At 51.2% G+C, this 24,176-nt stretch overlaps 1 protein-coding gene across 3 annotated transcripts in view; it reads right to left on the reverse strand.

The window, feature by feature from the left end:
- Nucleotides 1-230: 230 nt before the first annotated feature.
- LOC146233670 (phospholipid-transporting ATPase IH-like) overlaps nucleotides 231-24,176 on the reverse strand; it is a 29,301-nt gene continuing 5,355 nt past the window's right edge. The window contains exons 2-31 of one of the 3 annotated variants that reach the window (XM_084688902.1): nucleotides 21,227-21,349; nucleotides 20,937-21,026; nucleotides 20,719-20,799; nucleotides 20,437-20,544; nucleotides 18,444-18,572; nucleotides 17,916-18,019; nucleotides 17,708-17,758; nucleotides 17,502-17,566; nucleotides 17,251-17,332; nucleotides 16,807-16,957; nucleotides 16,399-16,596; nucleotides 16,006-16,179; nucleotides 15,357-15,511; nucleotides 14,603-14,674; nucleotides 13,536-13,609; nucleotides 13,251-13,354; nucleotides 12,920-13,101; nucleotides 12,267-12,500; nucleotides 11,831-12,008; nucleotides 11,537-11,639; nucleotides 11,262-11,407; nucleotides 10,830-10,889; nucleotides 10,436-10,563; nucleotides 9,388-9,523; nucleotides 8,698-8,721; nucleotides 7,585-7,650; nucleotides 7,164-7,267; nucleotides 6,799-6,964; nucleotides 5,841-5,954; nucleotides 3,575-3,678 (exon numbers count right to left, since the gene is read on the reverse strand). In XM_084688902.1, coding sequence (XP_084545028.1) covers nucleotides 5,877-5,954; nucleotides 6,799-6,964; nucleotides 7,164-7,267; nucleotides 7,585-7,650; nucleotides 8,698-8,721; nucleotides 9,388-9,523; nucleotides 10,436-10,563; nucleotides 10,830-10,889; nucleotides 11,262-11,407; nucleotides 11,537-11,639; nucleotides 11,831-12,008; nucleotides 12,267-12,500; nucleotides 12,920-13,101; nucleotides 13,251-13,354; nucleotides 13,536-13,609; nucleotides 14,603-14,674; nucleotides 15,357-15,511; nucleotides 16,006-16,179; nucleotides 16,399-16,596; nucleotides 16,807-16,957; nucleotides 17,251-17,332; nucleotides 17,502-17,566; nucleotides 17,708-17,758; nucleotides 17,916-18,019; nucleotides 18,444-18,572; nucleotides 20,437-20,544; nucleotides 20,719-20,799; nucleotides 20,937-21,026; nucleotides 21,227-21,349 — 3,366 coding nt within the window. In that variant the 3' untranslated portion in view covers nucleotides 3,575-3,678; nucleotides 5,841-5,876. Of the gene's footprint in view, nucleotides 3,679-5,840; nucleotides 5,955-6,798; nucleotides 6,965-7,163; nucleotides 7,268-7,584; nucleotides 7,651-8,697; nucleotides 8,722-9,387; nucleotides 9,524-10,435; nucleotides 10,564-10,829; nucleotides 10,890-11,261; nucleotides 11,408-11,536; nucleotides 11,640-11,830; nucleotides 12,009-12,266; nucleotides 12,501-12,919; nucleotides 13,102-13,250; nucleotides 13,355-13,535; nucleotides 13,610-14,602; nucleotides 14,675-15,356; nucleotides 15,512-16,005; nucleotides 16,180-16,398; nucleotides 16,597-16,806; nucleotides 16,958-17,250; nucleotides 17,333-17,501; nucleotides 17,567-17,707; nucleotides 17,759-17,915; nucleotides 18,020-18,443; nucleotides 18,573-20,436; nucleotides 20,545-20,718; nucleotides 20,800-20,936; nucleotides 21,027-21,226; nucleotides 21,350-24,176 lie in introns of all 3 variants that reach the window. The other 2 variants (XM_084688900.1, XM_084688901.1) reach the window with 2 other exon arrangements.

Here is a 24,176-nt window from a genome sequence, read left to right on the forward strand (position 1 = left end):
GATTTACGTTATCACGTAAATCTAGCAACTTTTCAGAATGCGATTTCTGGTGAGATTTATTTGTTTACAATTGCCACTATTTTATTTGCCGTTAACATGGCTGTCAACAAGGTAAAATATGGGCCGATAACGATGTACGGTCTATAGATTGGTACATCCCTAGCATTAGTGTGGTTTCATAATTAATTTGGTATAGCCTAGCCTATATAAAATATTTATGACGATCAGAGTGTTTTTCAAATTGATTTATTACAAGCAGAATGACAATACAGTGCTTTGCCCTCATTCGCTACAGGTAGGCTTGCAAAAATGTCGACACGGTTAACATCTTTTTAAAATCTCCATACAAAAATGACAGTTGAAAACAGTATTGTGAGTGAGAGATGCAGCATACTGTTTTGTAGTTTAGCCCAGTATCCAAGTAGCCCAGAGAGGACGAGTCGACGTTGGCCTGTTGCCGCGCTCATAAGGAGCGACGAGCTTGTGCTGATGATGGTTTCATCCAAGCCGTTGAACATTCTCGATTAGCGGTAAAGGCTGGTAGTGCAGTTTACTGATGAACAACCGTGACTGACATCTCTGATATTTCAGTTTAGATATAGTTATTTGGTCACACGTTTCGCCCACTATATTCTTTCGAAAAAAATAAGATAAATATATAATCTGGTGAGTGGTTAGCCTATTATATAAAACTCAGTGCACGCAGCCGACATTATAGACCTTAGTTTCAAGGGATAAACTAGTCAGGTGATGGCAAAGTGCAGGGTGGTCGATTGGTTCAGTGTATGGTTTTGACTAAGCCTACTCATTTTGGTTGTTACAAAACAACAAAATCCTAAATAAATAGAGTTAAAATAGTATATGTTTTTGTCCAGGATACAAAAGTAGCAAAACAAAGTTTTCCAATTGATAAACAAATACATTAGTGACATGATAAGATAGAATGTGAGACAAAGATATGTTTCCCCATTTCTAATAATTTGACACAAGATACACAAAAATACTTCTGTCTGCCAATAACAAATATACAATTCTTTGTGTGTTATGGTTAGTCACAGAATGGTGTTTTTTTGTTGCTGTGGTTTTTGAAAGACTGCGGGCTGTAATTATGACATTGCATGAAATGACATTTGTGACTTGTGGTTAACAAAACCTGGGTCACATACAAACTGTAGATCCTTGACATATGTTTGATTTTCTTCACCCAGTACAGAAAAAACCAAGAGGAAAACTTTTTAAACCAAATCAAATTCACCCCAGGGACTTAAGACATGTGTGATGTGTCAAGTATCTGAACTGTATTTGACTCAGGTTTGTTTGCTACAAAGACAGTGCAGACCAAACCTCTTAAGCTTCTGAAGGAACACGTTATACCCTCTTCACATTAATACCAGACCTGGGCCAAAGCACTAGCTCAAAACATCTCATATCTATCTGGGTGTAGTAGGTCTTGTTTAGCACAGTGGAACCAAACATTCAAATCCCACCCATGTCTCTTATAAAATGTTTTATGGCAAAGTATTTAATCATTTTAAAATGGTTAACTCAATCCAGGTCTGGTATCAGTGCATGAAAGCGAGAGGGAAAACAGGACGCTTTCAGAGCCGATATTAAACAAATGCAACTGATGAGCGTTGGACAAAGGCAAAAAGTTTGCTTCACCTTCACTTGTTAGAAATGTAGAAAATAGATTTATCATTCATAAACAATCTACAATCTTCAGCTAGAGAGGACACGTCAGACATGCGTCAGAAGAACATTCTAGAAACATGGATTTGATTGTGACATCGCTGTAAGATTCAAGTCTCCTCTGTTTTCAATAGACTTTGACCCCCCCCCCCCCCCCTCAAATCCCCAATACCAAAATAACACCTCTCCTAGTTTAAGTTACATCCACATATCTTAACAACTGCACTTTATAATCATATCCGCATAACATATCGCATATATTATTTTCAACACGTAAGCCAACATAAGGTCAACACCAGTAAATGTAGAACAGAGACATTCCATATCCGGATGTGAAACGCATGACACACAACATACACAATCTGGAGAAAAAATTAAGCCACAACAACGTGTAAATCATTATAGATTAGAACATCCATCAATGAAGAACATTCTGTCCCCTGGGGAGTTCCGGGAGTTCTGCAGGTATACAGATGTCCTGTGGCTACTCATCTGTCCCTGACAAACACACTGCAGTCGACCAGCTTGGCCACAAGGTGGAGTGAGTGAGTAGGTGAGTGTGTTTATGGAAGGCAGGGAATATCGAGAGACAGGCATGTGTAGACTGAGCTCTCCAAGGATAGCTACTCCTGCCAGGGGGTCAGGATAGAGTTGAAGATGGGTGGATGAGGGCAGAGGCTGTGAGAAACAAGAGGCATTCAGCTCTTAAAAACTTTGCTCAAGGGTCCTGTGTAAGGGCTGTGGATTCTGGCCTTCAGTACAGTAGGTGTCTGCCCTTGAATAAATGAACGAGTGAAGGAATGAATGAGTCCAACAAGTTGGATGACAGTGAGGAGTTAAAACAGGATGGCTGGAAAGTCTTACATCCCTCAACCATCTCTGTTCCCAGCATCCTCTAACAAGTGTGTGTGTGTGTGTGTGTGTAAGGCTTCAGATGTGTGTTACAATGTAGAATATATTCTCAAACGATTCCCTCCCTTCATCCATGCCCCCCCCCCCCCCCCTCCCCTTTGGTGCCTAGTCTGCTGTATGGTTGCTGTAAGGCAGAGGTGTCACTAGAACACACACAAACACACACCAGAGTGGTACAATAACCTAGCCAGACCACTCGAAACGATAAGCAGAAGACATGGCAGGTTGAGTGACCGACAGGAGGATATGAACAGAGATCGATATGCAACACTGAGAATGCTCAAATATAAACATGTTGGATGAACAGAAAAGGCAGATTCTGAGACACATTCACTCATTAACTCTCTCAACAGTTTCTTAGTGCATGACTGGTCACACATTCATAAATGGTTATCTTGTGAGCGAGTTAAACAGCAGACTGTTTCAAGTATTTTCACATGGAGACAGGCGTTCAGGACATGGACTGAACTGGGCTTGAGAATAAGGGCCAAATGGGACCAATGACAATCCGGTTTGGAGGTCACATGGTGGGTTGAAAATTTCAATTCTAAAGGGTTTTGGCCAATCAGATGAACTGCCTTCACGGCAGTTACAAAATGCACATGGTGAAAAATGTGTGTATATGAGAATTCCATGCTTCTTTCCAGGAGAATGTTTGTTAGTTTCACACATACTAAATCCTTGGAGATATCTGATATACCTTCACAGGTGTTTTACACACACAACTTGTTTTTTTTGCGACCAGTGGGTGATTTTTCCACACAAAAGTCTGGTGCTGGTTTGTGTGTGTGTGTGTGTTCACACGGAGGTCTCTGGACCGGGAGCGCAGTAGGCATATCCGGCCCCTGAGAGGCGGAGCATGTAGGTTCCGAGGGAGCAGTAGTCGGCCCCTCCCCCTTCACCCCAGTGGGCCAGCAGCAGTTTCTGGGTGAGGGGCTCAGACCGGCCGAGTGGGAGGGGCTCTGGAACCCTGGGCGGCGAATGGGAAGAGTCAGCAAGCCTGGATTTGGGGGAGAGGTGGCGAGAGGATGGGGGAGTCGCCTCTAACACGCCAGTCTGAGACAGCTTGTCAAGGTCCTAGAGGAGGGAGGGAAAGAGAGAGATTGTTATTGTTGTTAGAACTATGATCTCAGGTCTAAGATCAAACTCATGCATAGCTCAGATGATTAGTTTCATTATTAGCTCTCCCACTCAACATGCACTGAAGGGGAGGGAGAAAACATTGATGCATGCAGTACCATCTTCCAACAGCAGAGGTCACCAGCACCTATTATGTCAAAGAGCACAAGCCTTTGGACTCTGTATTAAATAATCTGAAGAGTCGTTATCAAGCATTGACTTTGTACTAGAATTAATGTCCATATCAAAGGCTTCGCATTACACCCAGCTACTGTTATAGAGTTAGCGATCAATAACATGATGGAGTGATTGCTAGGTGGTGCTAACGCCCGGACGTCTGTGTTGGAGCTGATGGACAGCGTTATGGGGATCAAGGATGTTAATGGCTCTCCTCAGAGAGAGCCAGGCCTCCAGACGCTCAATAGTTGGAAAGCAGAGCTCCTCTAGGCCAACCAGCGTCTAGATCTCTGCTGTGGTGGTGAAACAGCTACAGCCACCGCCAAGTGTCGGTCAATCTCCATAGACCTCCAGAGAGCTGAATTAAGCGCACCGCAAACACAGCTGGAAAACCACCCCAAGCCACATCACATGAGGGAGGAAGAATTCATAGTTAATCAATAAGTTGTTTAAGGATTAGATGTGATTTCAGGAGTATGCAGATATGTCTGATCGACATGCGGAGCGAAGAAAAAGACAAATAAGGTCTCTGATGTCTCCCCTGACAGCCCCACCCCCCGGCTCCACTCCCAGACCCCACCCCCGGCCCCACTCCCAGACCCCACCCCCGGCCCCACTCCCAGACCCCACCCCCGGCCCCACTCCCAGACCCCACCCCCCTGCCCCAGACCCCAGCACCAGCCCCAGACCCCACCCCCCGGCCCCACTCCCAGACCCCACCCCCCGGCCCCACTCCCAGACCCCACCCCCCGGCCCCACTCCCAGACCCCACCCCCCGGCCCCACTCCCAGACCCCACCCCCCGGCCCCACTCCCAGACCCCACCCCCCGGCCCCACTCCCAGACCCCACTCCCAGACCCCACCCCCGGCCCCACTCCCAGACCCCACTCCCAGACCCCACTCCCAGACCCCACCCCCGGCCCCCAGGCTAAGCAGTGGGCAGACAGCTCAGACAGCACCAGTCGCTCTCCCCTCCCTCCATCACATGCGGAGCGCTCTCCCCCCAGCCCCAGCGGTTCCGTTACCATGGCAACCCCCGGTCCTGGGAGGAGGAGGAGGAGGTAGGGTAACAGGGGGGGCGTGGTCCTAGGTCCTGCCGAGCAGGGCGTCCTGGCTGCGTGACATCATGGAGTCGTAGGTCCCAGCCGCACGCCCCGCCCCTCCTCCTCCGCCCCCCACACAGGTGGGCCGCAGCGCCTCCCTCTCACTGCCTCTGGCTCCTGTCGCTCCTCCTCCGGGGCCCTCACAGCCCTCCGCACCCCCAGCAGAGCTCACTCTCTGTGGACGGACGGGACACGAGGTGGAGGGGGGGGTCATGATGGAAGTCTCAGGGCTGAACAGGTCTAAGAAGCCTTTCAATGGATCTTGTTCTATAAGGCCTGACCTGTTTCCAGAAGCACGATAACCTAACCCCTGCCACGGAAACTCAAACCAGCCCCTTAACGTTAGAAAACATTCAACATCACTGCAGTGCACACATTCACTTACAGAACAACGAAACATAAACAAGCACATACAAATTTTCAACAGCCAACTGTAACCACGATACAAGAACCAGAACACGTGCATGCATGGTCAGGATGGGATGTGAGGGGCTAGGGAGAGGAGAGCTTATGCATTCAAGTGACCTGTCAACACATTGTGACAGTATTTACTGGACATCAGAGCAATTGGTTCTGGGATGGAGTGATGAGAGAGAGTGGATTGGATTGGTGGAAGGATGTCATTTGGTGGAAAGGTATTTGCACAAACCAGATCCGAGTCAAATACACGGGGTGTCCTTGATTTAGCTTGCCCCTCTAAAATCAGTGTGACCCCCAGAGGCAAATCAAAGGCACCTCAAATATTCTCAGATACACCTCCGTTGGTTAGCTCTGTGTATGAGCCCAAGTCTGCGTGCGGACATGCCACCATGCACACAGAGACAGGGCTTAGACAGTCACCTCCACTTCCTCCTTCGGTCGCCGTCTGGGGGCCAATCAGAAACTGATTCTGCTGGAGGACTGGGAGAGCACGTAGATGGAGGACGGCTCCACGGTAAGGCACGGGCGATTGGACTGCCGTTACCCCGGGAGACGAAGGGCAGTGGGGGTGGGCGGAGTTACAGGCAAATAGGAAGTGAGGGAGTGGTTAAGACCAGGTGGAGGGGGGGGGGGAACAAAAGAGAAAGTGCAAGAGAAGGAGGGAGAGAGAGAAACCAGTAGTGGAGGAGGGGAGAAAGAGAGACACAGAGAGAGAGAGTGAGAGAGCGAGAGCAAGAGCAAGGCAGGGTTTCAGTGGCAGGTTTGATTGGGGTGGTCCATCAGGAAGCGGTGCAGAGAGAAAAGAGGAAGAGGAAAAATAAGTAAGAAAACTGTCACACGTTCCCACTTCTTATACCAGGTCACACACAGGAAGTAGGAAGTCAGTCAAGCCAGAGACAGGAAGCAGTTCTTGCTAGGTCACAGCTAGAACCAGGAGGTTTTCCTCCCCATGTGACTAACCCAGTCACTTTTCAAGGTACGGCCACATAGTGAGGAAAAACTACGAGGCCGTGTCAGAAGAGGTTGCATAATATGAAAGATAGTAGGGGGACATATAAGTGCAGGTTTGGCCTCTTACAATTAACATATTGTTTGCATTGTTTAATGCACCACAGGCAAACACAGGTAACAGTGTTGTAACGGTGTTACAAATCAGATGTGTTTGCTGGTGGGGGGGGGAGGGAGGTGTTAAGTTTGCAGAGGTATGTTTGCAAGGTGTTGTCTACAGAGGTGTGTCTACGCTTGCGTGTGTTTACGGTGTGGGTACGCTTGTGTGTGTTTACGGTGTGGGTATGCTTGCGTGTGTTTACGGAGGTGTGTCTACGCTTGTGTGTGTTTAGGAGGTGTGTTTGCGGGGGCGTGGCGCGGGGGGTCTTACCTGGGCGTGCTCGGTGGCGCTGGGCCACAGGGCCCTGCAGAGCACCTTGTTGAGCACGTCAGGCAGCAGGCTGAGGGTGATGAGCAGGATGATGCTGAGCCAGGCCGGGCCGCTGGACAGCATCTGCATGAACACGTAGTACATCCTCTGGTAGTTCAGGAAGGGCCTGGAGGGGGGGGGGGTCGAGGAGGGGCTCAGATTAGTCAAAGGTCTCTGTCATCCTAAGTACTTTAGTGCCACCTCTACCCCCTCCACCCCCTCCTCCACCCCCTTCACCATCCCTTCCTCCATCCCCTCCACCCCCTCCTCCACCCCGTCTCCACACCTCCACCCCCTCCACCAGCCCACCAGGTTAGGGCTCTCACCAGATGATGCCCCCCCACAGCAGAGAGAAGATGACGTAGAACAGCAAAGAGCCCCAGATCACAAAATGGTTGATCCACGTCCAGTGATGTGTGTCCAAGGCAAGCTGCAACAACAGGACACATTTACATTAGATTCATTCATTCAGCTTTTGTCCAAAGCTATAATACACACAGCACATATAGAGAGCACAGCAGCAAATGAAGGCACAAACACACACACGTTTTGTCAATCAATAAGTCCACAGACACTGGAACCAGGCGATCTGCTGTACTATCTGATGACTGGACACAGCCCATCGATTTTGCTACATGAGACACACACAAACACGTAAAGGTTGCACAATCCAACAACATCCAATAATTGACTCTCTCTCTCTCTCTCTCTCTCACACACACACACACACACACTCTTCCATCTCACCTTGAGAGTGACGGTGAAGACTAGCACAGTAAAGACAAGAGTTCCGAAGGTCCAGTTTCCAAACATCTGAGGAGGAGGAAGAAAGGTCAGCAAGGTCTCTCTCTCTCTCTCTCTCTCTCGCACGCACACACACACACACACACACAGACAGACAGACAGTGTATATCTATACTATAGTATCTGCAATAAGCCATGATGCATACTGTAGGTTATATAATATATCATCATGAAGGAACAGATGGGGGATGAGCGGGAGCGAGAGAGAGAGAGAGAGAGAGACAGAGAGAGAGAGAGAGAGAGAGAGAGAGAGAGAGACAGAGAGAGAGAGAGAGACAGCGAGAGAGAGACAGCGAGAGCAATTTATGCTGAAAGCTTACACTACGTGTGTGTTTATATGATTATATGAAGTATTATTAGCGTTCTGTTCTTGTTGCTGTATCATCTCCAAAGGCTCCTCTGTGTGTGGGACTTAAACACAGTCATTCAGTCAACATTCAAAACCCCTCAACCACAAGATAGGAAAAACACCCATTCTGGGTTGACATTTCAGAGAGCCCACACTATGTATTGCTCGCACGCCCGCCCGCCCGCCCGCCCGCACACAAAACAATAACAATGTTATGCAGTACAAACACAGATGGGAGTCCTACAGGTTACACTACAAACAGTGCTACCACAAGAACCGAGAGCTAGGGTGAGGGTGGAGGAAGCTGGTATCTCTACGTTAGTAGGTGTGGAGAGGTCAGGGGTGCTGTGTAGGAGGGGGGGGGGGGGGGGCACAGAGAGACACCAGGGGAGGTGGAGCGATGGCACTACACAGCAACACGGTGATGGGTCTGTGGGTGGATGGGCGTGTGTGTGGCCAAATGGATGGATGGATGCTTAGTGGGTGGAAGTGAAAATGGATAGAGGTTAAACTGAAAGCTAAAACAGTATGAAAGGAACTAAAAGTGCATGAACGAGAGAGAGAGACAGCTGGAGAGAGAGAGAAAGAGAGAGAGACAGCTGGAGAGAGAGAGAGACAGCTGGAGAGAGAGAGAGACAGCTGGAGAGAGAGAGAGAGAGAGAGAGAGAGAGAGAGAGAGAGAGAGAGAGAGAGAGAGAAAGCCTTACCATCTGTGTGTTGGTGGTCATTAGCTGAAGGAGAGGAAGAAACCGCAAAATAAAGAAAGGAGGAGAAGCGGAAGAAGAGAAGGAAGGAGGAAGAAGAAGAAGAAATCAGGACAAACGGTAAATGAATCCCAGGATGTTCCAAACGTAAAAAACAGGACCGATCAAAAACAGTTGGTATGATACAAATCAACGATACAGAGAGATGTCACAGTGTTGTCATTATGAATGGAGAGTCATGTGACTGTAGTCTACCTTCTGACCAGGACTGACCCTTCACCCTTCACCTTAACCCAGTCTGACTACAACAGGAGTTTGTCTGCCTGTCTGTCTCTCCGTTCGTCTCTTTCACCATCTCTCTTCCTGTCTCTCTTCCTGTCTGTTACCCTGTCTGTCTGTCTGTCTGTCTGTCTGTCTGTCTTCCAGCCTTCCTGTCTAGCTGTCTGTCTGTCTGCCTGTCTGTCTTCTCCTCCCTCAGGTAAACCCAACTGAGATGGATGAGTGTTCTCAATGTATGAATTTCATCTCCTCCAGCATGTCACGACAGAAATCTAACAAACCTTAAGCACACTCAAAAGAACCCTACATAACCTGTAAATGAAACCATCCAACTTGCTAGTTTGACACATATGGCTGACTCCATGACACCAACACATGGCATGGAACTCTGTTGCCAGGGCGACGCAGGCTCACCTGTCCGTTGCTGGTGAAAGTGGTGTTGTCGAACAGGAAGTAGGCACCAAAGAAGAAGACGACGGCGTCGAACACGCCCAGACACGTCCAGTACAGGAAGACAGGCCAGCGAAGCAGGGAGTTCTTAGCTATATCCCTGAGAAACACACGGAGAGAAACAAACACAGGGAAAACCTCTGTCAAAATCATGACTTTCCTTTGGCAAACAACTAAGCAGAATTCCATAGTCCCAAATTAAACTTAGACAGAGATTTTTTTTAATTTATTTTTTGATCCTTGGCAACTTGTCTAGTGGTGATTACAAGATATTTCATAACCAGCTGTAACAGGTGAAATAGCTGAGTGATTTGGGGAAAAAACATCTCTTTGAATGTCTTTTTACTTTCACAAAACTCACCAAGTAAAAACTTTTTTAGACTTATGTTCCATCTAAAAATACAACTGGTTATATCTAGCTTTGTTTCACTTCCAGTATCTGTGTCTTGTAACCCGGCGCTCATGACCTGAGAGCAGGCTCAGCTGGGCCCCACACAACCTGACAGAGCCGTCACCACAGGAGGTGTGTGTGTGTGTGTGTGTGTGAGGGAGCCACATTCAGAACCAGGATTAACAGAACCTTTCTGACCCAGCTTGTCAGATCTGACAGGACATGACAGATGACAGTGAAGATGTGTACAGTGCAATATATCTCGTACATGCTGCTTTGGGAAGAGCTTTAACTGTTTGAGGACGGTCGAGAAGGATGGGCGAGACAAGACCTAGCCCCAGCCCCAGCCCCTGCCCCAGCCCCTGCCCCTGCCCCAGCCCCAGCCCTGCCGTAGCCCTGCCCCAGCCCCAGCCCCAGCCCTGCCCCTGCCCCTGCCCCTGCCCCAGCCCCAGCCCCAGCCCCAGCCCCAGCCCCAGCCCTGCCGTAGCCCTGCCCCAGCCCCAGCCACAGCCCCAGCCCTGCCCCAGCCCCAGCCCTGCCGTAGCCCTGCCCCAGCCCCAGCCACAGCCCCAGCCCCAGCCCCAGCCACTGCCCCAGCCCTGCCCCTGCCCCCCATCTCACCTGTAGAGGGAGGGGTCCTTCTTGAGCGTGTCCATGGTGACATGTTGCTCCACCAGGCTGTAGAGGAGGATGGGGAGAGAGGTGAAGCTGATGTTGTACAGTGTCAGGTAGGCCGTGTCGTACAGGGGCTGCACAGGGACAAACACAACCGTCAACAGAACGCAAAGTCACCAAGTGGTCACATAGACAATGATCACAAACGCACTAGAGCATGGAGGTCTTCGAAGGCCTGTTAAAGAACTATTGAATTACAATTGAATTGTTGGGTTGTACAGCTCATAACACAGAAGACAGAAGAAGACCTCGGTGAGGCTCTACAGAACAAGACAAACGTATTGGTCTGTGTGTGTGTGTGTGTGTCTCTGTGTGTGTGTGTGTAGGGAGTGATACACACCTGCTGTGAGAACCCACAGAAGAACTGATAGAGGAACTGAGGGAAGATGAAACACACATTCTGGAGAGAAAAGGAGAATGACGAGAATGTGACAAGAGGAAGGAAAAGGAGAAAGAGAGGAAATGAAAGTAAGTGAAAGATAAACATCTGACAAGTAAACAAGCATCTCATACAGTGGCACCCGGAGATGTGTGCGCGCTGTGGATCCCAGACAACAAAAGCTGCTGCTGCATCACTGTCAAACCAACCCACACCCGCCACGCTAACCACACTTTCAACAGACAATGACATAAGTTAGCTGTGACCTGTGGATCCGGGCAAAACAAACATGTCCCCCAGAGCTGGGGGAAACTATCCAGACAGCGTGAGGTCAGACTGCCGGTGTTCAGACAAAGGCAGGGGAGGGTGTACAGTTGGTGCAGCTGGCAATACCTTGTAGAAGAAGTACTGCACCAGTTCGGCAATGCGGATGTAGTAATAGTGTCCGTGCACCAGCAGCATCTTCTTCAGGTGTTTGAACTTGGGGATGGCGTAGTCGCTGTTTCTCGCCGCCTGCCTGCCCTCCTTACCCATGATGCCTAGCGGCCAGAGAAAGATTCGGGAGTTAGCGGCTGTGATGGGAAGCTTGACAACGTTTCACGACTTCGCTAGAGAGAGATGAGCGATTCGGTGGGGAGGGGTCGGTTAGATTCGAGACCCGGGCTCACCGATGCCGACGTGGGCCTCCAGGATCATGCTGACGTCATTGGCCCCGTCTCCCACGGCGAGCGTGATGGGGTGCTCCTTAGAAGCCTTGATGAGCTTCACAATCTGACGAGGAGAAACAAAACCAGCACACCCTCAACGCCAACAAGACCGCCAGAGGGAGACCTGGGATTTGCAAGGTAGACCTATGATGTATCTATGCACTCTATAGCCTATCACAGGGGCTGGGGTATACCCTTCCGTCACATGACCTAGGTGTTTCGACAGGAAGTGAGACAGGAAGTGAGGTAGGGTACCTGAGCCTTCTGCAGGGGCGCCATGCGACAGCAGAGCACGGCGGAGCAGTTTCGGCAGATGTCCAGGAAGACGTCCCTGTATCTGCCCGAGCCGGAACCTTCCGGACTGTGCTTCAGGACCGCTGATAGGGTGGCGCCGTCGATGATCAGGCCAAAGTCCAGACAGTCGACAGACAACCTGGGCCACACCACGGGGTCATGGATATATGAGTACTTTATCTACCCAAAAGGACTCCATATACTGCATGAAGTTGGAGGTCATGACAGTCAGAGTGACTGAACACAAGTGTTTACGCTGAACCGCCTGTATTATTTGGTATGGTTGTATTTGCATTGTGTGCGTGTGTGGGACGGTGTGCGTGTGTGTGAGGGTGTGTGTGTATGTGTGTGCGTGTGTTTGAGGGTGTGTGTGTGTGTGTGCGTGCCGCCTGCTCACCCTGAGAGAGAGCGCTGACGCAGCACGGTCCTGTTTAGCTCAAACAGCACGTCGTGCAGGCTCTGCTCCTCCGTGCGTTTCTTGGTCAGCTCCAGGATCTGCGTGCTGCGGCGGAACAGCTTGCTGGCGTAGCAGGTGGCCGCCGCCGTCTCCATCTTGTCCCCGGTCAGGACCCACACCTTCATGCCCGCCTTGTGGAGCGCCTCGATGGTGTCCGCCGCTTTCTCCTGCAGCCTGGAGGCCCAACGCACCAACCCGCTCTCACTCACAGTCCAGCAATTAACCAATTGCTTTGTCAATTTCACCGGTCGGATTATCACGATGGGTTTTCGCAGATCACAACAGTACATGCCCCAGAGCTGATTGGTTAGGCCTGATAGGTGACTGATTGGCCGCTTAGACAGATCAACACTGTGACCTAGTTGGTGTGGAATTAGAGTTCCCTGTGTGCCAACGTAACTGCCAGTCAGCCAGCTGGCACAGCGGGCACAGTCTGGGCTGCATGACTCATTACAGTGCACATACCATGGATATTTATGTGATCATCTGTCGACCCTTCATTGTCCTTTCTCTGTCGATTGGTATGCCCATCTCCCACGTACAAGCCCCCCCAGTCTACCGATCCCCCCCCCCCTTCCACCGTAACGACCCACCTGTCCTCCACTGCTGTGGCCCCCAGGAGCACAAAGTCCCTCTCGATGATGTCATAAGCCTGCGCCAGGCGCTGCTCCCTGTCCTGCAGGGCCAGCTTGGCGTTGCTCAGGCGATGACACGCCTCCTCGTACTCGGCCGGAGACAGTCTGCGGTAGGCGACGCACAGAGTCCTCAAGCCCTCCTGACGGGGGGGGGGGGGGGGCACAGAGAGAGAAGGAGCAGAAAGACAGAAAGACAGAGAAGGGGGAGGTAAGAGAGGTTTATTTTGTGTGCTTTAAAGCGTATCAACTGCAGAACCAGGGGTTGATGTGAAAGCTCTTTGGGACTCACCACAGCATTCTGTTCCACGCGAGCCTTCACCTGCTCCACCTTCCCTGAGACCACCCTGGGGAAGATGGAGGAGTCTGCCCCCTTACAAAACAACAGGTACTCGCCTGGAGACACACACACACACAAAAAGAAATGTAAAACCACATATGATGTTCTTTGTGCATTTACCGCGTGTGTAACCTGTGTGTGTGTGTGTGTGTTACCTGTGTGTATGTTACCTATGTACATGTGTGTGTGACCTGTGTATATGTGTGTGTGTGTTACCTGTGTATGTGTGTGTGTTACCTGTGCTGGACTTGACGATGACACTCATTCTCCTCCTGATAGAGTCAAAGTTGAGCACGTGCAGCAGTTCAAACCTGAGAGACACAACAATCATCGTTAAGCAGACACCTTTATTCAAAGTAACCCACAGCGGGATTCAAACCGTCTAGCTCTTGATCTACATTCAAGTGCTCTAACCACTGAGCTATCCCCACTGCTGAGCTATGCTCTGTGTCACACATGGTGACTTAAGGCAAAGTGCCATGGCTCTGCTACTGCATTGTGAACACAGCTCTGGCTGTTCATCACACAGCCTCCGCGACACAGAGCAGCATGGAATAATCCACCCAGACAACCACAATGATTACATATCTCTGTTCCCTCCCCTTCCCCCACACACTACATCTCCCCAACATCCCTACAAATCCATAATGCCACCCCCCCCCCCCCACCTCCGTAATCTCTCCCTCCTGCGTTTGTTGAGCGCTCTCCCCCACTTCCTCCTCGCCGTTCCCTCCCCCTTCCTCAATGACCTTTCCCTCCTTCCCTCCCTCCTCTGTAAGTAGCTGCAGTATTGACAGGGAGCCGTGCGAGTGATGAGCAGACCGCTGTTACATAAGTGGATCCTATGGATCCAAACACGCTATCGATGCGGCGCCGGAAACCAGGAGCGCCAGGGTGCCTCTTAAAGACACGAGGGCTCCCTCTGATCCCCTGCCCCTGCCTTCCCTCTGCTCTTCCCCTGTACTGGTGGGGTCCAGTAAACATGGACACGTGGGGGAGAGGGGAAAGAGAGGGGAGAGAGAGAGGAGGGGGGGGGGAGAGGGGAAGAGAGAGGGAGAGAGAGAGGGAGGGGGGGGAGAGGGGGAGAGAGAGAGGAGGGGGAGGGGAGAGGGGGAAAGAGAGGGGAGAGAGAGAGAGGAGGGGGAGGGGAGAGAGGGGAGAGAGAGAGGAGGGGGAGGGGAGAGGGGGAAAGAGAGGGGAGAGAGAGAGGAGGGGGGGGGAGGGGGAAAGAGAGGGGAGACAGAGAGGAGGGGGAGGGGAGAGAGGGGAGAGAGAGGAGATGGGAGAGAGAGAAAGAGATCTACCTCTCAATCTCGTCATCTTTGTTAAGGATCTCCATGTGACTGTCCTTCAATCTCAGGTAGGTGTACCCCAATCTGAGAGAGACAGACAGAGGGAGAGATAGACAAAACAGAGAGAGAGACAGAGAGAGAGATTTAGACAAAGGGATGAGATGAGAGATGAAAGGGCATAGAAAGTGAAGCGTGTCTGTGAGGGAGTGATACATGAACCAGTTAAACATACATACAGTCTCTAACTATGTACAGTTAAACATACATACAGTCTCTAACTATGTACAGTTAAACATACATAGTCTCTAACTATGTACAGTTAAACATACATACAGTCTCTAACTATGTACAGTTAAACATACATAGTCTCTAACTATGTACAGTTAAACATACATACAGTCTCTAACTATGTACAGTTAAACATACATAGTCTCTAACTATGTACAGTTAAACATACATACAGTCTCTAACTATGTACAGTTAAACATACATAGTCTCTAACTATGTACAGTTAAACATACATACAGTCTCCAATCATTTACAGTTGTCAATCTGGCAGCTGGTGTTTATGTACATGTGGGGTAGCATGAGTGACAGTGACAGGATAGTTATTCCAGTCACCTGATCAGCTCCCAAAACAGACTAGGTCATGTGATCATCTAGGACATGTGAACTGGAGAGGACATGCGTGTGTGACATGCAGAGACACGTGTGTGTGTGTGTGTGTGTGTGTGTGTGTAGAGGTGTGTGTAGAGGTGTGTGTCACCTCTTCATGCCCTCCACCAGGGCCACCTCGTCGGGGGAGGAGGAGATGTAGAAGGAGGCGGTCTTGCCCTGCTTGATGCCGTCCACAGTCTCCGCCTCCTTCACCTGGACCGTGTGGCACAGACACAGAGCCCGGAAGAACAGCTCCTCATGCTCCTGCACAGGGGGCGGAACACACACCGTCACACACACACACACACACACACACCGTCACACACAGCGTCACACACACACACCATCACACACACCGTCACAGACACACACACACACACACCGTCACACACAGCGTCACACACACACACTGTCACACACAGCGTCACACACACACACACTATCACACACAGCGTCACTCACAACGTCACACACACACACCATCACACACGCCGTCACTCACACACACACACCATCACTCACACACACTATCACACACAGCGTCACTCACAACGTCACACACACACACACAATCACACATACACTCACCGTCACAGACACACACACCGTCACACACTATAACACAGCGTCACACAACGTCACACACACACACACAATCACACATACACTCACCGTCACAGACACACACAGTCACACACAATCACACATACACTCACCGTCACAGACACACACAGTCACACACACAGACGAGCGCTCACCCTCCTGTAGCCCCCGGGGGAGGAGTCGATCATGTCGATGCTGGAGGCCGCGCTGAGGATCTGCCCGTTACAGATGGCGTGAGGCACGTACACGTTACCGTCCACGCAGCACTCGATGAACTCCATGTTGTTCTCTGTCAGCGTGCCTGTCTTATCAGTGAACACATACTCCACCTGGGGGGGGGGAGGGAGGGAGGGAGAGAGGTGGAGAGGATAAAGAAAGAAGAAGGGGAAAATGTTTAGCTAGGCACCATTTGAAAATAACACTACTAGAGATAGTCTTCATAGTGTTAACAACTGTGTTTGTAGGGTGAAAAAAGGAGGTCACCCCCCCACCACACACCTGTCCTCCCCCACCACACACCTGTCCCCCCCCCAGCCCCCGACACACACCTGTCCCAGCTCCTCGTTGAGGTCGGAGGTGTTGACCTGGGCCCCCTCCCCCAGCTCCTGGTCGAACATCTCCTCGTCCCACGCTATGAAGTAGGAGCCCAGGAACTTCTGCATCTCCACCGTAACATACATGGAGACGGGGATGATGTAGTTGAACAGCACCATGAAGGCCAGGAAGTCTGTGAAGGCCCGGATAAGCTGGGGAGAGGGGGAGGAGAGGGGGAGGAGAGGGAGAGGGAAGAGAAGGTAAAGAGAGAGAACGAAAAAAAAAAAGGGATTCTTTGATGAGAAGTCAGGTACCCATCCCCTTGACCACCACAGCTGGAACACCTCTCAGACGCAGAGAGACACAAGACTGTTCCCCAGCAGCAGTGCATGCTGGGTAGTGTAGTGTCTAGCGGGACTGACCATGTGGCGCTGACGCTCGCTCTCGGTGCGGTGGTTGTACCAGGGCTCGTCGCGGTCAGGTGACCACTGCCACGCGTACTTGAGGACCGTGTTGATGACGGCCTTGCTGATCAGGATGCACAGGTAGACTATGAGGAAGGCATTCATCTTCCTGCAGGGAGGGAGGGAGGGAGGGAGGGAGGGAGGGAGGGAGGGAGGGAGGGAGGGAGGGAGGGAGGGAGGGAGGGAGGGAGGGAGGGAGGGAGGGAGGGAGGGAGGGAGGGAGGGAGGGAGGGAGGGAGGGAGGGAGGGAGGGAGGGAGGGAGGGAGGGAGGGAGGGTATGGATTGATGTCACCAGCATCAACAAAATCATGTAAACAAATGTATGTATGGAAAGAGAGATGGGATGGAAACAGCTGGAAACACACATGCCCTCCTGTCAGAGGGGATGAAGGAGGGCTTACTTCTCGACGGCAGAGCGTTTCTGGGACTTGGACTGGTAGTTGAGCGCCATCTTGGTCTCCATACCCGTGTAGATGGCAACAGCTGAAGGAGGGGACAACGACATTCACGTGTCATTAGATATTCTGCTATGTAATCACCATTTACCATCCAAACAAACAAAATAATTTGTATGTGTGAATGTGAGTGTGAGAGAGAGAGAGATAGAGAGAGAGAGAGAGAGAGAGAGAGAGAGAGAGAGAGTGTGTGTTACCATAAATGTGCTGTGTGTTCTTCAGGGTCGCTCCTCTGAGGAGCAGGTTCTCAGCTCCCAGGGATCTGCAACACAGCGACCAGCAGGAGACACACAAGGTGACTCATCTGAAGTGCTCAGGAAACCAGACCAAAGAAGGCCTCTACACAAAGGATCACTCTGGATGGAGGGGGAGGGAGGGAGGGGGTACAGAAGGACAGTCTCACCTGGCTATAGGCTCCTCTCCGTCCTTATAGATATTCATCCGTCCCACATATCTGAGAGACAGAGAGTCAGTGTTTGTTTTTGTGAGTACACACATTTGTTTGTGTGTGTACAGGTGTGTTTGTTTGTGTTTGTGTGTGTGTGTGTGTGTGTGCGTGTACACATATGTGTGTGTGTTGGTGTATGCACATGTGTGTATGTGTGACTCACTTGTAAAGGTCAGGCTGGGGTTGTTCACATTCAATGGTGGCGTGTAGCGAGTCCAACTCCTGCTCTGTCCTGAAGGCCATGGTGTCTGGTACTGCATAGTACGTCTGAGAGAGGGGTGAGGGGAGGAGAGAGGGATGAGAGGAGGAGAGAGGGGTGAGGGGAGGAGAGAGGGGTGAGAGCAGGAGAGAGGGATGAGGGGAAGAGAGGGGTGAGAGCAGGAGAGAGGGGTGAGAGGAGCAGAGAGGGGTGAGAGGAGGCGGTGATGAGTTAATAAAGGTAGAGGAGAGGAAAGGAGAGAGGAGGGGAGAGAGAGCGATGTCATGGTTATTAATGAGTCCTCAGCTCTGGGTGTATTCAGGGTTCAGGCAGGGTCTGTCTGGGATGAGTCAGAGGAGGAACTCAGATAGGAGGCAAGGCCCGGGGCTCAGCGTGTGTGTGTTGTGTGTACACGTTACCCTGTGGCTGGACTCTCAGTCCAGGCTGTGTATATGAGTGTGTGTGTGTGTGTGTGTTGTGTGTACACGTTACCTTGTGGCTGGACTCTCCGTCCAGGCTGGCGGTGGTGACATAGCAGGTTCCGTCCTCGCGGCTGGACGAGAGAAGGATGAGGTCACAAGGGAAGGTCTCATCCTCCCTCACCATGACGACGTCCCCCACCTGATAGGGCGAGACGAGACTGGGCGGTGACATCCTCCGTAACGACATCATGAACCAGGAAGTAAGAAGTTACACTCAGTTTACAGGATGTTATTGCTTAAACACAGGTTTTTTAGCCACCCGATTGTTCAATATGTGCAGACAAGCAGACACACTCACACACACACACACACATAAACAAACTCATCTTTTTCCTCGGAATTGAGATGTTACGTAACGGATTATGAGAGCGGAACAGCTTAACCAGTAGTAAGTCTCGACACACACATTTCTCATGATTAATATATTCATCAGTCTGACTGCCACTCTAATCCTCCATGCCTGATCCACAACCCCACACCAGCAGAGCAGGAGGTGTGGTGATTCAGAACCCCACACCAGCAGAGCAGGAGGTGTGGTGATTCAGAACCCCACACCAGCAGAGCAGGAGGTGTGGTGATTCAGAACCCCACACCAGCAGAGCAGGAGGTGTGGTGATTCAGAACCCCACACCAGCAGAGCAGGAGGTGTGGTGATTCAGAACCCCACACCAACAGAGCAGGTGTGGTGATTCAGAGCCCCACACCAACAGAGCAGGAGGTGTGGTGATTCAGAACCCCACACCAGCAGAGCAGGAGGTGTGGTGATTCAGAACCCCACACCAGCAGAGCAGGAGGTGTGGTGATTCAGAGCCCCACACCAACAGAGCAGGAGGTGTGGGTATATGGATGTGCATATATGTATGCAGTATAAATTATATACATATACAGTATACTCTGCTTACAAATGTGTGTGTGTGGAGTGTATGTATATGTGTGTGCATATGGGGATGTGCAGAGTGTGTGCACGTGTGTGTGCACGTGTGTGTGTGTGCACGTGTGTGTGGACTCAGGGGACATGGTGATTAAATAAAGAAGTCGGATAATTAAGGGCTGTATATCTTCTTCTTTTTTCTCCCTTTGAAATGTATATCAGTCGATGAAATCAGTAGTGTTAGTGAAGAGAAGCAGCATGTGAGTGTCTCCACGTAGCTCCACTCACTGTGCACCCAGCAGCCCAGCCAGGAACATGTAGTCATAGAACTGGACGACAGCGTCAGGTGGAGCTGTGCTGGGGAATCAAACCTTAACTTCCTTTGTATGCAAGGCCATAGCTCTCTGTGTGTGTGTGTGTGTGTGTGTGTGACCATGGGATAACAATTCTCTCCTGACCATCCCTCAGAACATTGTTATGACCTTGGACGTCTCCGACACAAGAGAACTGGCCTGCGCATCAACATTCAAAGCATTGATGTCTAATCTGTGTGTGTTGTGTGTACGTGTGTGCGTGTGTGCTGCAAGCCGTGTTTGTGTGTTTGTTCGAGGGCTGTGCGGTGCGAGACAGTGGAGATGGCTCAGTAAACACCTGCAGTGTCTGGTTCCCATGGAGACTTAGAGGAGCCCTGGAAGAAGGCCTGGATCTGATGGTTATAATTTTTATTTGCGTCTAGGATGGTCTCACACACACACACGCACACACACACGCACACACGCACACCCACACACACACGCCCACACACAGTGTACTCAGCTACACAGACTACTGAAGCAGCTTGTGGAGGTAGACCTGGATATGAAACCCGAACATGTCCTTGACTGTTTGAAACGCTCCACAGCAGCTCTGCCACAACCCGGCTCTCAGGAGGGCTCTGAGGGACAGCAGCCGGCCTACCCTGTGCTGCGTTAATGCAGATGAACGACCCAAATATGGTGCTGAAAGAGCCTGGGGGCTGTGCTGTGTGTCCTGCCCAACACCCAGAGGGGCGAGGGGGGCAGGAGGGGGGCAGGAAGAGGCCAGGAGGAGGACAGGAGGAGGACAGAGGAGGGCCGGAGGGGGGAAGACTCACCCTCAGCTTGTGGCTCTGCGTCCGGACCACCCTGCCCTGCTCCACCACGTCCACACCGCACTTGTTGATGGAGCAGTCGGCCTTGTGTCTCAGCCAGTCCTCATAGCCCTGGAGGGAGGGGGACGGGGGAGAGAGGGAGGAAGAGACAGGTAGGAGAGAGGGAAAGAGAGAGAGGGAAAGAGAGAGAGAGAGGGAGGGCGGGAGAGATAAGGTACAGAGAGATATTAGAGACTGTGTGTGTGTCTGTGGCCATCCCTTGCATGCAAAACAAGGGCCCTGTACCTGTTTTATGGCGGTTACAGTGATGACAAAGAAGAGAGGCAGACCGCTGGTGACTGGACTGGTGGGCGTGTCGATGATAAGCTGGCAAAGAGAGAGAGGGGGGGAGAGAGACAATGAAGTATAATTATGCATTTCAGTAAGTGTTGAGGATCTATAAAAGATCAAGGACTTCGACTGATTACATGGATCAAAGTTTAGTTGGATAGAACAGCTCTCACCTGGACCAGGAATATAACCAGGAAGTAGAAGTTGGCGATTCTTCTGAACTGTTCAAACAGGTTCTTGGGTATGAAGTTCCAGAAGGTGTACTGATGTACAGAGCAACAACATCATAAGAGGAACAGAACACACAACACATACACAAACACACACACAACCACACGCACACACACACAACCAGGAAAGAGATCCTAGTTCAGCCACGGTGGACAATCCCTGTTGACAACCACCTCGTCCACCCGGGATGCGGTTGTCACGGTTACCGTCCCCTCAGCAGACGCTGGCTCACCTTGGAGGATACGATGCGGTTGTCGGGGTAACGCTGGGGGATGTAGGCCTCGGCTCCGGGCGGGGGCTCCTTGCGGGCGATGTAGACGGTCCTGCTGTCCACCCAGTTCTCCTCACCGGCACACTGAGGAGCACAGCTCACGTGAGGAACGCCACCATCAACCCTCCTCTCAGAGGGATCTCTAACCACCATCAACCCTCCTCTCAGAGGGATCTCTAACCACCATCAACCCTCCTCTCAGAGGGATCTCTAACCACCATCAACCCTCCTCTCAGAGGGATCTCTAACCACCATCAACCCTCCTCTCAGAGGGATCTCTAACCACCATCAACCCTCCTCTCAGAGGGATCTCTAACCACCATCAACCCTCCTCTCAGAGGGATCTCTAACCACCATCAACCCTCCTCTCAGAGGGATCTCTAACCACCATCAACCCTCCTCTCAGAGGGATCTCTAACCACCATCAACCCTCCTCTCAGAGGGATCTCTAACCACCATCAACCCTCCTCTCAGAGGGATCTCTAACCACCATCAACCCTCCTCTCAGAGGGATCTCTAACCACCATCAACCCTCCTCTCAGAGGGATCTCTAACCACCATCAACCCTCCTCTCAGAGGGATCTCTAACCACCATCAACCCTCCTCTCAGAGGGATCTCTAACCACCATCAACCCTCCTCTCAGAGGGATCTCTAACCACCATCAACCCTCCTCTCAGAGGGATCTCTAACCACCATCAACCCTCCTCTCAGAGGGATCTCTAACCACCATCAACCCTCCTCTCAGAGGGATCTCTAACCACCATCAACCCTCCTCTCAGAGGGATCTCTAACCACCATCAACCCTCCTCTCAGAGGGATCTCTAACCACCATCAACCCTCCTCTCAGAGGGATCTCTAACCACCATCAACCCTCCTCTCAGAGGGATCTCTAACCACCATCAACCCTCCTCTCAGAGGGATCTCTAACCACCATCAACCCTCCTCTCAGAGGGATCTCTAACCACCATCAACCCTCCTCTCAGAGGGATCTCTAACCACCATCAACCCTCCTCTCAGAGGGATCTCTAACCACCATCAACCCTCCTCTCAGAGGGATCTCTAACCACCATCAACCCTCCTCTCAGAGGGATCTCTAACCACCATCAACCCTCCTCTCAGAGGGATCTCTAACCACCATCAACCCTCCTCTCAGAGGGATCTCTAACCACCATCAACCCTCCTCTCAGAGGGATCTCTAACCACCATCAACCCTCCTCTCAGAGGGATCTCTAACCACCATCAACCCTCCTCTCAGAGGGATCTCTAACCACCATCAACCCTCCTCTCAGAGGGATCTCTAACCACCATCAACCCTCCTCTCAGAGGGATCTCTAACCACCATCAACCCTCCTCTCAGAGGGATCTCTAACCACCATCAACCCTCCTCTCAGAGGGATCTCTAACCACCATCAACCCTCCTCTCAGAGGGATCTCTAACCACCATCAACCCTCCTCTCAGAGGGATCTCTAACCACCATCAACCCTCCTCTCAGAGGGATCTCTAACCACCATCAACCCTCCACCAGAGGGATCTTTCACCCAGGTAAACGTGTGTCTGAGTCTTCTATGGTGCTGTCATCCTTGAAGAGTCATTTGATGCATTGTGGGGTAGGTGCTGTGTGTGTTTGTGTGTGTGTTTGTGTGTGTGGGAGGACATGACATACTAGTTTATCAAATTTACACAATTAGAGAGACAGAGAGACCTGGACAGAGATACCTGGACAGAGAGAGAGAGAGACAGAGGGAGAGACACAGAGAAAGAGACAGAGAGAGAAAGAGAGAGAGACAGAGGGAGAGAGACAGAGAGAGCGAGCGACAGAGAGAGAGAGTCAGTCCTGTGATATTTTGCCACCAACAAAGCTCTGTGCATCTGCCAAGAACGCTGGAATGTTCTAGAATTCCCCACCCTGCCCAGTTCACACTGCAGTTGAATGGAACTATAATCGGTTCTAGAACACTCGCACACAATAGTGAAAGTTTGAAATGATCGAACTGGTCCAAAAACCATCCTAATGGTCGGTGACCATCTCTCGTCCTGGAGACGGTGTTCGAGTAATACTTTGAGTTGGTAGGCACTGTACTGCTAGTGCAGATAACAATAGAAAAATACCACACCATCTCACTGGATACAATTAGAGCTGGATTCTCTTGACTCATCTCAGCCAAATGAGAAATCAGCCTGGCCTGACGGCATGGCTGCAGAATACAGGCAGTCCAACCATGTGAGGGCAGAGTTCTAAAGAGAGGGGTGTGTCATGGAGGGTGTGTGTGTGTGTGGAGGGGGGGGGGGGGGCTGTGTGTGTGTGTGGAGGGGGGGGGGCTGTGTGTGTGTGTGGAGGGGGGGGGGGGCTGTGTGTGTGTGTGGAGGGGGGGGGGCTGTGTGTGTGTGTGGAGGGGGGCTGTGTGTGTGTGTGGAGGGGGGGGGGCTGTGTGTGTGTGTGGAGGGGGGGGGGCTGTGTGTGTGTGTGGAGGGGGGGGGGGCTGTGTGTGTGTGTGGAGGGGGGGGGGGGCTGTGTGTGTGTGTGGAGGGGGGGGGGGCTGTGTGTGTGTGTGAGAGAGAGAGACGGTCCGATCGCGTGCCCCTCTGTGGGCAGGACAAAGTCTCCCTGATGATCAACAGGTTTATGGTCGGAGAGTAAAAATAGACTCAACGCTCAGCAGGCGTCAGCTGACCTGGACCCCCTCCAACACACCAGAGCAACAGACTGACCCCCACAGAGAGAGAGAGAGAGAGACAGAGAGAGAGAGAGAGAGAGACACACACACAGAGAGAGAGAGAGAGAGAGAGAGAGAGAGAGAGAGACAGAGAGAGAGAGAGAGACACAGAGAGACACAGAGAGAGAGAGAGAGAGAGAGAGAGAGAGAGAGAGAGAGAGAGAGAGAGAGAGAGAGAGAGAGAGAGAGAGAGAG

This window comes from Hypomesus nipponensis, chromosome 23, assembly GCF_054491055.1.
Source record: "Hypomesus nipponensis isolate SF chromosome 23, ASM5449105v1, whole genome shotgun sequence".
NCBI lineage: Eukaryota > Metazoa > Chordata > Actinopteri > Osmeriformes > Osmeridae > Hypomesus > Hypomesus nipponensis.